This window comes from Melospiza melodia, chromosome 10 (assembly GCF_035770615.1).
Source record: "Melospiza melodia melodia isolate bMelMel2 chromosome 10, bMelMel2.pri, whole genome shotgun sequence".
NCBI lineage: Eukaryota > Metazoa > Chordata > Aves > Passeriformes > Passerellidae > Melospiza > Melospiza melodia.
This window is the reverse complement of record NC_086203.1, coordinates 16,282,505-16,295,237: the sequence shown is the minus strand read 5'-3', so window position 1 is coordinate 16,295,237 and position 12,733 is coordinate 16,282,505. Positions and strand designations below refer to the sequence as shown.

The 12,733-nt window shown below is 39.6% G+C and overlaps 1 protein-coding gene across 20 annotated transcripts in view; it reads right to left on the bottom strand.

Annotated features, from left to right (window-relative positions):
• PBRM1 (polybromo 1) overlaps positions 1-12,733 on the bottom strand; it is a 57,124-nt gene that overhangs the window by 16,522 nt on the left and 27,869 nt on the right. For 14 of the 20 annotated variants that reach the window (XM_063164549.1, XM_063164562.1, XM_063164559.1 and 11 more), the window contains 10 exons: positions 12,591-12,696; positions 10,805-11,447; positions 9,721-9,932; positions 8,765-8,950; positions 7,368-7,525; positions 6,536-6,802; positions 5,023-5,168; positions 4,575-4,732; positions 3,725-3,908; positions 2,337-2,547 (listed from right to left, as the gene is read on the bottom strand). In XM_063164549.1, coding sequence (XP_063020619.1) covers positions 2,337-2,547; positions 3,725-3,908; positions 4,575-4,732; positions 5,023-5,168; positions 6,536-6,802; positions 7,368-7,525; positions 8,765-8,950; positions 9,721-9,932; positions 10,805-11,447; positions 12,591-12,696 — 2,271 coding nt within the window. The remainder of the gene's footprint in view (positions 1-2,336; positions 2,548-3,724; positions 3,909-4,574; positions 4,733-5,022; positions 5,169-6,535; positions 6,803-7,367; positions 7,526-8,764; positions 8,951-9,720; positions 9,933-10,804; positions 11,448-12,590; positions 12,697-12,733) is intronic. The other 6 variants (XM_063164550.1, XM_063164563.1, XM_063164560.1 and 3 more) reach the window with 2 other exon arrangements.

Below are 12,733 nucleotides of genomic sequence, written 5' to 3'. Positions count from 1 at the left end.
TGTCATGGCACAGATTTCCTCCATTGAGCTGTTCAGAGATGTTGCCAACACAAGTTGAGTAAAATATTTTATTTGCCACCTCACATTTTAGAAAAATGCTTCCCCACTTCCTCCTTTGCCTTTACAATCCCTACTCTCCCCTCATTCCACTTCTAAATGTTATTTTGCCTGCCAGATCTTCCTTTTCCTCCAGTGTTCACTTCTCATTACATAAGTAACCATTTGTCCCTGAAAAACCAAAGCCCAGTTTTGTTGATCACCATTTACCTGCACCACAGATTCCCATCATGTTCTTATGTTAAAGAGCAACAAAAATTCTGCTCCCCTGCTTTTCCTACTATGGATGCCCCCAGTGAGAGCTCCTTGATGTTTTAAGCCACCAAAACATGAACCCATTCTGTCATCTCAATACTGAGATACCACAGCTGGAGCTCCTTTTTGAAGGCCCTTCCACCTATCTTTTTGCTAGGAAACCATAATTCATTCATACTCTGACCAGCATGACCCATAAAGGTATCATCACATCAAAACCCTCTGAAGGCCTTTCTCACACCCCAAACATTACAAATCTGTCACATCTTGAAAAGTGCCATTGTTTCCAAGTACCTGGTGGAGGCAAAAAAGGAAACAAAAATACATTTAACTGTTTCCTTCCTCTCCTGAAATTCTGACCATGTTACTGACTCCTACTTGCTGCTTTGACCCCACAGTTCAACACTCTCCTCTCAGCTAAAAACAAAGCTTTAGTAATACTAAGATGCTTAAAAACTCTTGCTTATCAATTTAAACAAGATTAACTGAGGCCCATTTAAATGTAATCCCAAACTTCACTGTACTAACTTGCAATCCACCCTAGAAGTTTTCATTACAAACATAAAGACTGGGGGAAGTGAAGAAAACTCCACACAGGGTTTGGGATGGTACACAGGGCAGATACAATTCCATCCTGGCTTCTTGGACAAGCCACAGAGGCACATGGAGAGTTCTCAAACTAAAGAGAGGGAAATCTAATTATATTTTGGCCTTTGATACACCTGCAAATAGAGAGCTACAAGTTTACCAGCTGTTTTTAACTATATAGTTCTTGCAACAGTTTTGATAACAGTAACCTAATGAAAAAGCCTTCCCATTAGTTTGGAAGGGCAAACAGGACTTGGAGAAATCATAAGAATTCCAAATTTGGTTCCTGCATTCTCTGTTCTTTTCCATCTCCCATTCACATATTTTTAAAAGTCTTCTCCATTGGAGCCAGATAAATGTGTATATACTTTCAGACTTGTTAAAAGAAGAAACCAACCAGGACCCTCTTTCATGCTTTATCTCAGCCATTGCTGAAGCAAACAATGAAGCTGCACATCTTTTTTTTAAGTACTTTGACTTGATTCACAGCAAACTGCAGCAGGAAAGCATCACCCACCTATCTGCCAAGCCCCACAACACCACAGTCACTTGTCTTGTCTCCTCTTGGGTGTTACAAGAGCTTCTTTGTTGGCAGAAGAAAAAAAAGTTTAAAAGTTCTGGGGTTTAACAGTTGCTAGATAAAATTCCACTTCTGCTGGAATACTCTTTAAGAATTTTCAAGTTGCTTATAAAATTCAGCATGTTCAGCAAGAGCAGTGAGCAACCTTGCAAGGGAAAATGCATTTGGTGGCTGCTCACGTGGCAAAACATCCCACTCAAACCAGGCAAAAGCTTTCAACTTCAGCAACTATCACAACATCCAAAGACATTTCTACCCCAGGGTGACCTCCTTTCAATGTAATGCAGCAGAAATCCACACTGCTGGCCCCAAAAGAGTCTGGAACTCCCTCCTGTTCCCAGCAGATCATTCCCATTGCCTCTTTAAGATTGGTTGGCATGAGCTTGGATGTGGGAGTGTGGTGACACAGATACAGGGTTTAATCCACTTGCCAAGAAACTTTTTCGGTTAGTTGAATTTCCAGCTAACATAGTTCCTCACTCTGCTTCCACACTCAGTTACACAAATTCCAGGCCTTGTGTAAGAAAATTTGTATTTGAATTTTATATAAAGACCTGATACTTCTGAACAAGTGTCATAGAAAATCCTATTATTAGAAATAATACTAAGACATAAAAATGTACCCTGGGTTTTCCTCAGCTGAATAGTCTCCTTTTAAAATAATTTAATGGAATGAAACACTATCACCTGGATATCATTTTGCACATGTCAACATTGTTTTGTGTCATTTACTCCGTACACTTGTAAACTTCAGTATAAATCCTTTTTTTGTATATAAAATGTTACTTTTTTCATTTGGATTGGGAAAAGAATGTGGACTATCAAGGTTTAAGGGCTCCTGAAGGAAAGTCCTTACCTGGGGTGGAGTATAAGGCATTATATCCAAATCACTGGCTAAGGGGGCCTGAAGCTGAGGCATAGAAGGTGTTTCAGTCATGTCACCTTCCTCTTCTCCCATCTCCTCCATGTCCTCATCACCTCCTTCCAGCTCTGCAAACTTTGCTTCCAGCTGCTGAATCTTCTTTTCCAGGAGAGGAGATGGCTCTTTCTGAGGAACTATGGGTTTTCTGGAAGGTGGAGGAGGAAGATGAAAAGCAGCTGAGAACGGACTCATACCTTACTGGAGAAAGAACTTATTTTTTGAAGAGAAAAATCAACTTTTCTTAATTTTTGACTGAACAGTATAGAAACAAAGGTGACTTGAGATGTGCCTAAACTTCCTTTGAGAATCATGAGCAGAATTAATTTTGTGTCTATGGCCAGTGTGCATTTCAGTCACTTGTCAGAAGGATTTTTTATGAGTAAGTAGGAGATTTCAATACAAGTACTTAATTGCCTTCTATTGTAGAAATTAACACCACAGCTTCCTTAGATTTCACATTTTACTTAAGTGAGAACTCAATATTCTTATTTTATTAATATGAATGTTCATCAAAAGATTTTCCCTACTCATAATGAGGACTTAAGTATTTTCACAATATCCAAGAGAATGTACCAATCTGATAATGACTTTTCTTGAAGTCAGAGGAAGAAAAAGAAAACATCCATTGGTATTAAGACCATAAAAAGACTGATGCTATCTGCATTTCTTCCCAAGAGTGTGGTTATCTGAAATTACACCTCTGACTTCTGTGGATGTCCTGGGTCAGGCTGGGATGGGGTTAATTCCCTGCACAGCAGCTGAGAGGTGCCTTGTTTTGGATCTGTGAGACAACAGGGTGGATAACACATCTTGTTGCAAATAGTGTGAACAGATCAGCCTCAAGGCCCTTCCTTTTCCCCATTCTGTGCCCCAGCAGGCTGGGGCTGGGCAGTGATTTGGGAGAGGAGACAACCAGGACAGCTAAGCCAAACCAGCCAAGGGGATATTGCATACTCTGACACCGTGCTCAGCAATAAAATATGGGGAGAAGGAGAGGACAGGGTACATTCAGGATTATGGCATTTTTCTTTCCCAGTAACACCCATTACAGGTGCCAAGGCCCTGCTTTCCAGGAAACAGCTGAACTGTGAAACAGCTGTGCCTGCTGATGAAAAGTAGGGAATTCATCCCTTATCTTGCTCTGTTTATGCATGTAGCTTTGCTCCAATTTTCCAACTGGTTTTTAAGTTGAGCCAGGAGTTTTTCTTCCTTCTGCCCTTCAGATTCTCTCCCCTATTCCAGACCAAGAGGCTGGGTGGGGGCTTAGCTGCCAGTCCATTACAATCCAGAAGAGTGTTCCCTCATTCCCCTCACATTTTTACCTAAAATAGTATATTTCATCATCTACAACTTTCGCAGACAGTGAAAACCTCTTCAAGCCCTTGAATTTCTTCATTTGTTTGTCGCTTTCATTGTAGCGGCTCTCGCAAAGAAAAACATCGTTTTCGGAGATTTCTGTTGGTCTGCACGAGAGGAAGTCTTTGAATGACAGAACGACACACTTTCCTGCAGAAATGAAAGAGCTGGGTAAGAAGGCAGCCACACTTGCAGGTTTTCTTTTAGAAGTGTGGAAAGTCCATTTGTTAGCCTGTCTTGTAAGTGTGGAAGATTCCTGGCACTTGGCGCAACTACGGAAAATACATCAATTGATACTCCAATCAAATAATTGCACTCACAAGAAACCTACAGCAACTTAATGCAGCCTTTGGATTACTTTTAAGACCTAGAGAATCAACAAAATCACAAGCCCCCATGATCACTGTCAGTTACCATATTTATCACAGCATCATAACTCCAAAACAAAGCACACAGCCATCATCTTCTGCAACAAATCAAATTCCAACCTCCTACTCTTCCTTTCAACTCTGCAGGTAATATGTGCTGGAGTTATTACATTAATATGCAAGAATAATGGAATTTTCTGTTTGCTGGCTGCTATGTTCACTTTCATATAATACATGTCATTCCCTTATTGTAATAAAGCTTCCTAACAGTGAATTCTCACCACAGGTCCCACAGGAAAGAATGCATATTACAAACTCAATGAATAGTATCTCCTCCCTCCCTCAATGAAAAAGATGTACTTGGAATCAAGCCTACACATAGCCGTCAATCACTTCAGATTGGGTAGGAAAAGAAGATGTACATCAGATTAAAGCTGTTAATAATTACCCAAAATGCAACTCATGGGACAGGTCTCCTCCAGGTTACTCAAAAACACCTCCTTCTTGTAGAACATTTTAGTTGGCTCATGCTCAGTTTCTTCAGGATGTATAAAGATTGGACCAAAGAAATAAGCGGCTCCATCTCGCACCCACATCTTCTCAATTCTGCAAAGAAACCAAGCCAGCAACACAAATGAAAGGCCATTTCTCCCAGATGATGCAGCAGGATGTTCAGGAAGACCATCAGTGGAAGATAAATACAGAACAGCCAATTCCAACTGTACAACCAGACCAGGTTTTTATCAGGCAGCTAAAATTCCACCTCAATCTATCAACACCTTGTAACACTTCACTCACATTTTTTCCCACCTTCTTTTATACCTTTTTACAACCAGCCCCTCTTCCACCCAAGTTATTTTTACAGCTGTAAACTGCAAACAAGAAGCTGCCCCTACCTCCCAACTCGAGGCCGCACCAGCCCGTGGGATTTGATGAAGACACAGTCCCCAACCTTCAGCCACATGTCATTGTAGCAGAGCTGCTCAAAGTAATGGCAACCTGGCTCCCCATTGGACATTTCCACTGGAACATCTTCTTTGTCCTGCAGGAGAAGAAGCATTTAGAAACTTGAGGAAGGAGGAAAACCAAGCACAGAAATAAAGAGATGTCAGGTACCAGTAAAAGGCTTTGCTCTACCTTTATGTTAACAACAATAGGTAAGCACTAAGCAGAGATGTGTGTGCAAAAGTTTCCTGAATTAAAACTGCAAAGCCAAAGATACCCTCCATATCTGTCACAAGCTTTCCTACCTCACACAGCTCTAATTTTGCTAGAGTAGTAATTTACAGGTCCTTTTTTTGTTCTAGTGTTTCCAAGTAAACTGGCCAAGCCAAATCTTGTCAGCTTTGATGGTTTAAAGCCCAGTAAAGTGCTTGGGAAGCAAGAAGTGAATATATGGCCAGGCTAACAGACACAAAAATGTAATTATTCAACTCTCTTAGACAATAATGTGAACACTCCATGTACTGCTTACAAATTCATACCATCTGCCCTATTTAAATTTCTTACTTTGTAGTAAAAACTCAAATTGTGCCTCAGTCCAACTTTCAGCCTGGGATTCCAGAAATCAAGGAAACACAGGCTGTCTCACCAAGGCATGGAAGGGAAAGATCCTAGGAGTTTTCATTCTCTCAGTATAATTAATAACATCTTTTGCCATGAATAAATATACTAACACACACTAGGTGTCTGGCAAAAGCTGACAATGGGTGTGCTGGGTACTGTGTTCTAAGGTTCTATTAGAAAATGCAGTGGATTTTTCAGGGGTGTTTTTTATTGATTTATGATATTTTATGAGTCTCTTATTTTTTCATGGCTCTAAATTTATTTCAGACAAAACTAATTAAATCTAACTGATTTTAATACACCTAAATTTATTTGTTTTCTTACTCTAGGTACAATAAATGAACCATTTTATCCACTATGTTAGACAGAAATATTCTTAAGGATTTTGACAACAAACTAATTCATTATCAACCACAAACAGGCCACAAACATTAGAATATTATGTGTTACTTTCTGCTGCCGAGCTACTGCCTGTTTTACTGAAATGCTACACAACAAAGCATTTCAGCACTGCCATGAACTAAAATTAACTTACAGTTCTACAGGTTCTTTAGGCTTAGGGCAGGCCTTATAGTAAAAGTGTAACTTTCTGGAGTGGTAAAAAACCCAAACTAACCCCATCACAAGAAACAGGTCGGTAACAAATATTTACACAGTTTATTATTTTCTGTCTTTTTATATTTTGATTGTGTTAATTTACAACTGTCTGTCATATAATTTATAACAAAAATATTATATTCATTTATATTTCATTGTGTCTGGATGTGGTGAAACCCAAGCCATGAGGGCTAATATTTTGTCATTCTCTGTCTGTCAAATACAATCAAGGTTCCCCTTGCATACCTTTTCAAGATGAAGGATACTTTCTCCCACCTTACTGTCCTCCAGTGTTTCACTGTGCTTCTCCTCATCTACTTTGTCTGTATTGGCAAACACAGAAGCAACTCTGACCACAGGCAGGGGCACATCTCGTGGGACAAATCTGACAGAGCTCACAGGCATAGTCCACAGTTTAATCTTCTTAAAAGACTTTGTCTTCGCAGAATAGCGCGACTCACACACGTAGACGTCCTCATCTCTGAAGTTTTCAGGGCACAATTTAAAATATTCCTGCAGATTGAAGGAAACATATGAAATATTTCAGCAACACCCACACTCCACAGACACACAGTGAACTCCCTCTCATGGCTTCAGCTTTTTCTATGCTTCTGTCAGAAGCCTTTTTGCTTCTTCCAGTTCTCTTCTTCCAGTTTGATGGCCAAGTTTTACCAAGAATAACTAACAAGAAATCTCACCTTTAGAGAAGGAGCTAATTCAGTACAGGTTGGCACATGAGAAAAGTTAGGTTTTATTCATTTCCCAATCCAGTGCATTAACAAGTACAAGATCTGCAGCCTGAAATCACCTTCACAAGATTTCTGAGCTTTGACTTGGGAAAAGGACAATTCACCAAGCCAGGGGGGACCATAACCACAAATCAACCAGCACAGGGAACCTCCATCACCTGGCTGAACCCCACATCTCAGGAAGAAAAGAAGATCCAAACAGCCCACAGAAGCAAGTCCTATTTTATTTAGATAAAACTGGAATGTCTCTATGTTAGAGTGCCTACAGCTCAACAGGAAATAGCAGAAAGCATGACTTGTTTTATAAATTAGTCTGGACAGTCTCTCACCTTGACAAACATGACCACACATTTGCCTAAAATTTTGCTAACAGGAACTTTACTGTAATAATCACTTTTAAAAACTTCTTTCTCCAGGAATTTTCGTGTTGCAAGATGAAAAGTTTCATTTGGTCGATAAAACCAGCAGCCATAGAGCCATTTCTCTCCTTTAAAATAGAAAACAACAAAAAAAAAAAGAGAAGGGAGATAAAAAGAAAAAAATGTAAAATGACATTCTCTAGTGCATGAGCCAAGTAAGAACAATTAGCAATTGAATGATTAATCACATAACCATGTAGTCATTTATACTAGGAGCAAACTGCTTTTAAACAGACAAGTATTCAACTTTTCAGAAAAGGAAAACAAATAATTTTAAAAAGCCTGACAATTGTTATTTCTCCAGTAAATCCTGACTCAGCAAAATAAAGGGAAAATTTGTTCTTATTTGTAGATCTTGACTTTCAGGCCTTGAAATGGCTTTGAAGTCCACACAACAATCACCTGATTATTTCAAGAGTCTCAGCTAATTCTTTTTAAGCTTTTTAAGAACTATTTCTTTCATTTTATGCTGTGACAAATTACTTGACGACAAACTCGAACCGATAACAATGATTTATAAAGAAGTTACAAATATGTACTATTTTTCTAAATCAAAGGAAACCTATGCCCATCTTTGGTTCAGATTTCTCAGCACAAAAACAGTGCTCTTCTGTACCTAAATTACAAGGGGTCCATGCCACTCAGAACCCCATCCCTTCAAGGCTTACAATTTGATGGTAAGCAGAAATGAACATCAAAAAATGCCCATGCTGTCTCAAGAATTTTCTGTTTGCAATATCCTCTAGAAAAAAGGAGCTCAGAAACAGCAACAGAAAAATACTCACTGGTTCAAACAGTTCTGCCAATAAAATAAATAAAATCTACATAGGAAAAAAAATCAAATTGGAAGCTTGCAGCATTCACATTCTCTGAAAAAATCCCTTCTCCCAGGATTTTTCTCCTGGGAAGCTGAGAAGCCTCAGAGAAAAGGAAATCAATTCTTATCTCATTCGCTTCTCCTCTGTTTTTCTCATGTGGAATATGTTTGGAGATTGTTTCATTGGATTCTGGTGTGAGTTATTTTGACTTTTTGGCCAACTGGTGCCAAGCTGTGTCTCTGGAGAGATTCACGAGTTTTCATTATTATCTTTTTAGCACTGAGTAAGTATCCTTTCTGTATTCTTTAGTATAGTACAGTGTTCTTTAATATAATATAGTATTACAAAGTAATAAATGAGCCTTCTGAGAACATGGAGTCAGATTCACCATTTCTCCCTGCCACAGGGGTCCATGCAAATACCACAGAAGCTTAAATTATAATAATAAAGTTTCACCCCAGTGTTTTCCTACAGTAAGGACACCCTTACCAGCTGAATCTTCCCACAGCCTCTCAATGCAGACAATGTGAGGCTGCAGGCTGGTCTCTGCAGGCTCCACATACACATAATCCCCCACGTGGTACATGCTGTTCTTGAAGCTGCAGTCCTGGCTGTAAGTCCGATGCAAACTTGACAGCCCAGCTGATCCAGAGGAATCTTCACTCTTTTCAGCTTCTTATTTCAAAAAGGGAAAACCAGTGTTAGTGATGTCATAATTCCATATTAGCTGAGATTCTTGATGTCAGTGCCTCACTTTGAGCCTGGAGTTACCAGGCTTTACTGCTGCTGACATCTATGAAGGAAGATCAACCATGTTAGAAAGATGATTTGTGGACAAAATTGCCAACAGCTGTGCTCCTGACTGTGGAAAGGTACAATTGGAGAGCTTATTTATTCATTTAAACATGGTGCACAATGGAGCACAAACAACCAGGAACTGTGAAATAAAGGACCTTCAGGGTATACTTCATGCCCTACGATATAGTGCTAGCCCACTCCTCTGCACATCCACAGTAGCCAAAGCACAAAAGGTTTATCAAACCTCAGTTCTTCAGCAGTGTTAAAACCATGATCATAGACAACACCATCAGTACTTGTCAAAAAGAAAATGACTAAAAGGTCAATGGGAATATTCATGGTTAAGTTTATTATCAGCAGAAAGCTGAAGTAAAAAACTACTGTTTTCTTTTATAATACACATGAAATAATACTGGTACCCCAATGTATTCTGATTAAGGAGTTCACATAGGGATAATATCTACCTACATCTCTTTCTTAAAAGCTCTCTGGCCTATGAATAAATCACTCATAACTTGAAAATAAAAGACTGGGGGACAAGCTGACTATTGAGGTCCTTTCAGCAGGCAAAGCTGCAGCAACACATTATATGTGTGGGTACATTTTTGATTTGGTACATTCAAAATATATGAAACAAAAGTAGCTACCTCTCTTCTCCTCCTCCCTTTTGAGCTTATCCTCCTCTATTTCTTTGGGCAGCTTTTCCTTCTTTTCTTTTTCTACATCATTGTGAAGATGCTTGGTGGTGTAGCTGAGAGCAGGTGACAGCAGAATCTCTCCATTTTTACACAGCTCATCTCGAATTTTAATGAAGAACTGCTGAAGTTCCACTGCATCCTCATAGATCTCTGAATCAGTCCTGTACAAAGACATGAGCAACAGAGTAAAACTACAGTTTGTGCAGGGTCAAACAGGAGCCTAAACACACCCATCAGTCACCACTCTGTGACCAACTGAAAGTTTCACTCTGCCAATGGATTTCTCTGCTTACTCATAAGCAGCAGCAGAGACTGGCTTGAAGCCATGAAGCATTAAGTGATGGTTCACCTGTTAGTCCACTGTCAATTTACATTACAGTTCACCCATAACAGTATTTTGGTATACACCAGTGCTGAAATGCCAGGAAAACCAAAGGTAACTAGTTGTGACCAAGGCTAGAAGTCCTTGTCACTAGACCTCTACAATCTGTTAACTTCTGAAAACTCAAGTAATAACAGTACTATTTACGAAACTGACTTATTTTAACTATCCATACTCCTCTCAGTAGATGCTTTAAGATCATTTTTTACCTCCTCTCTTCACAGTCAAGCTCTCACCTGCACATTCCCAAAAAGGCTACTGAATTCAAGCAAAACACTAAAAGAAGTTGCAAGTGCTCATAGTTTTCACACCATAACTCAACCAAGTGTGACTGCTCCAAAAGAGTAATTCACTACTTGAGCAGTTAGAGAACAGCTCTCTTTTTCAATTTCAAAGTTAGTAGGAATCTTTTTGTCATGAGGTGCTCCTTTGGAAGATTATTGTCAAAAGGATCTCTTAGCAGAAAACTAACTTCTTCCTTGTTTTCAAATCAAAGCAAATGTTCCACTGAAGATCTGATAGAGCTTTAGAAATTTAGTTTTACAAACACCCATATCAAGGAAAGCAAACACCTTAAAAAACTTCAGCCTTTGTCTAACATTAAATGCAAGCCTTGTGATAAAGATACCTGAAAAATAAGGGTTTGCTCACCTGTTCATTCTCCGGGCCCTCTCCAGCACCTCAAACATGTTCTCCTGGAACAAGTCCAATCTTCTATAGCGATTATTTTCAACATTTTTTCGGATAATATCAAAAGTCAGAGGAGGTTTATTTGGGAAGTTGGGATCAACAGCAGGAATCTCAGCTAAGGAGTCGCTGTAGCATCTGCCCTCATCATCCTGGTGGCTCATAACAGATACAAAGAGGTTATGGATAAGTTCCTGAATCAGCAAAGTGACATTGGGCACATGAGAATCCTCATCTCCTTCTATTTCTCTCCGAGTTTCAAGCAGAACCTTGTGGAGCACCAGGGCATCTTTATAAATCAAAGACTCGGGCTCGTTGTACGTGCAAGCATTATTGAACATCATGACAAAGTCCTCCACCATGGAGTCGATGTCCTGGTATTTATTTGCCATCATGTGGCTCCTGATCTTCTCCATGTCCACGGGCTTCTTGATGGTGACGTAGTAGTCGGGCAGCTCGGCGCGCGAGGGCAGCCGCAGGAAGATGGCGCTCAGCCGCCGCCCGCGCTTGTCCGTGTAGTTCTTCACCGCCTCGTACACCTCGTTCAGCTTCTGCTGCATCGGAGTCATGTACTTGGACTTCTTGGGAGAAATGCCACTTTTCCTACCTAACACCACAAAAACAACAAAGGAGTTATAAAATGGCAAAGCTGAGAACTTGCAAGTTTCTTCGTCCAGAGGATTGCTCATGGGAGAAGCACTCCATGGTGTGAGCAGAAGCCTCACAACACAGAGCCTGTTCCAGGCTGCAGCTTTGTTTTTCATAACTCTATGAAATTTTTTCTTAATATTCTTTTTGGCAAACACAGAATATGTTGCTCCATGCTCCACCTGGCAAAGGCCTCCTCAGGCTTCAGCATGGAAAACATCTTTTCCTACCTAACATCATTAACAAACTCCTCTAAACTCATTTTGGTCTTCCAATTCTCCGTGAATTTATCTCTGCAGCTGCTAAAAATCCTGTCATCACAGAGTTTGGCTATCACTAAAATTAAGTATTCAAAATATGATCAGATTCCTTTATGACATGTTTATGCCAAATTAGAAAGGATTATTATAAGTAATATGCAAACTAAGGCCTCCCATGGGATTATCAGGTTGGCTTTTTGACTAATTCAGGATCTTGTTACCGCGCTGCACCTGTACTCTACACCTGTGCTTTACCCAGGAGCTGCACATTTAATTTGCAAGAGGACTGTGTGCAGTTATTTTCTTTAAGGTTTTTGTGCAATTTTATCCACCTCAGTTTGCTCAGCTCTGAACACATATAAAGAGAACATAAGATTTGAGTAGTAGCAAGGCTGTAAGGGCAACAGCTCTAGGAACTTCAGTTCCATGCACTTCATGGCTTTCAACAATCTGCCAAACAGGGTTCGCTTTTTTTTAATAATTCTGTGGAAATCCCAGACATTCAACCAGTGAAATGAAGAGATTTGCCCCTTACTTGACTGAGCACATAATGCATCATCTAACATTTCGATAACACTGTATGACTAAATCCTTCCACCCCTTTTCGAGTCTTTTTTCTTCACTCTAAGTTATTTTTCTTAGAAAACACTACATGCAAAAACTTAATTATATTGTAAAATACAGACATGCCATTGCTATCAAGATTTTGAAAATACAATTCTACTTTCCTTGTCAGTGTTAACAACTGTGCAGAACACATCTATGTGTAAAAGGAAGATCTGTTCACCTGTATTTGTTGTAAGTATTGAAATGAGACAAGGCAAAGCACAAGGTTGTCTTACTTAGCTTTAGTTTAGGGGATGCAACATCATCATCTTCAGCCAAGGGTCCCAGCTCTTTCCTTTTTTCCTTAAGGATCTTTTCCAGCATATGGGCATCATTGTACACCTATTAATCAGTAAAGTAATCAAAATCCAACCAAAAT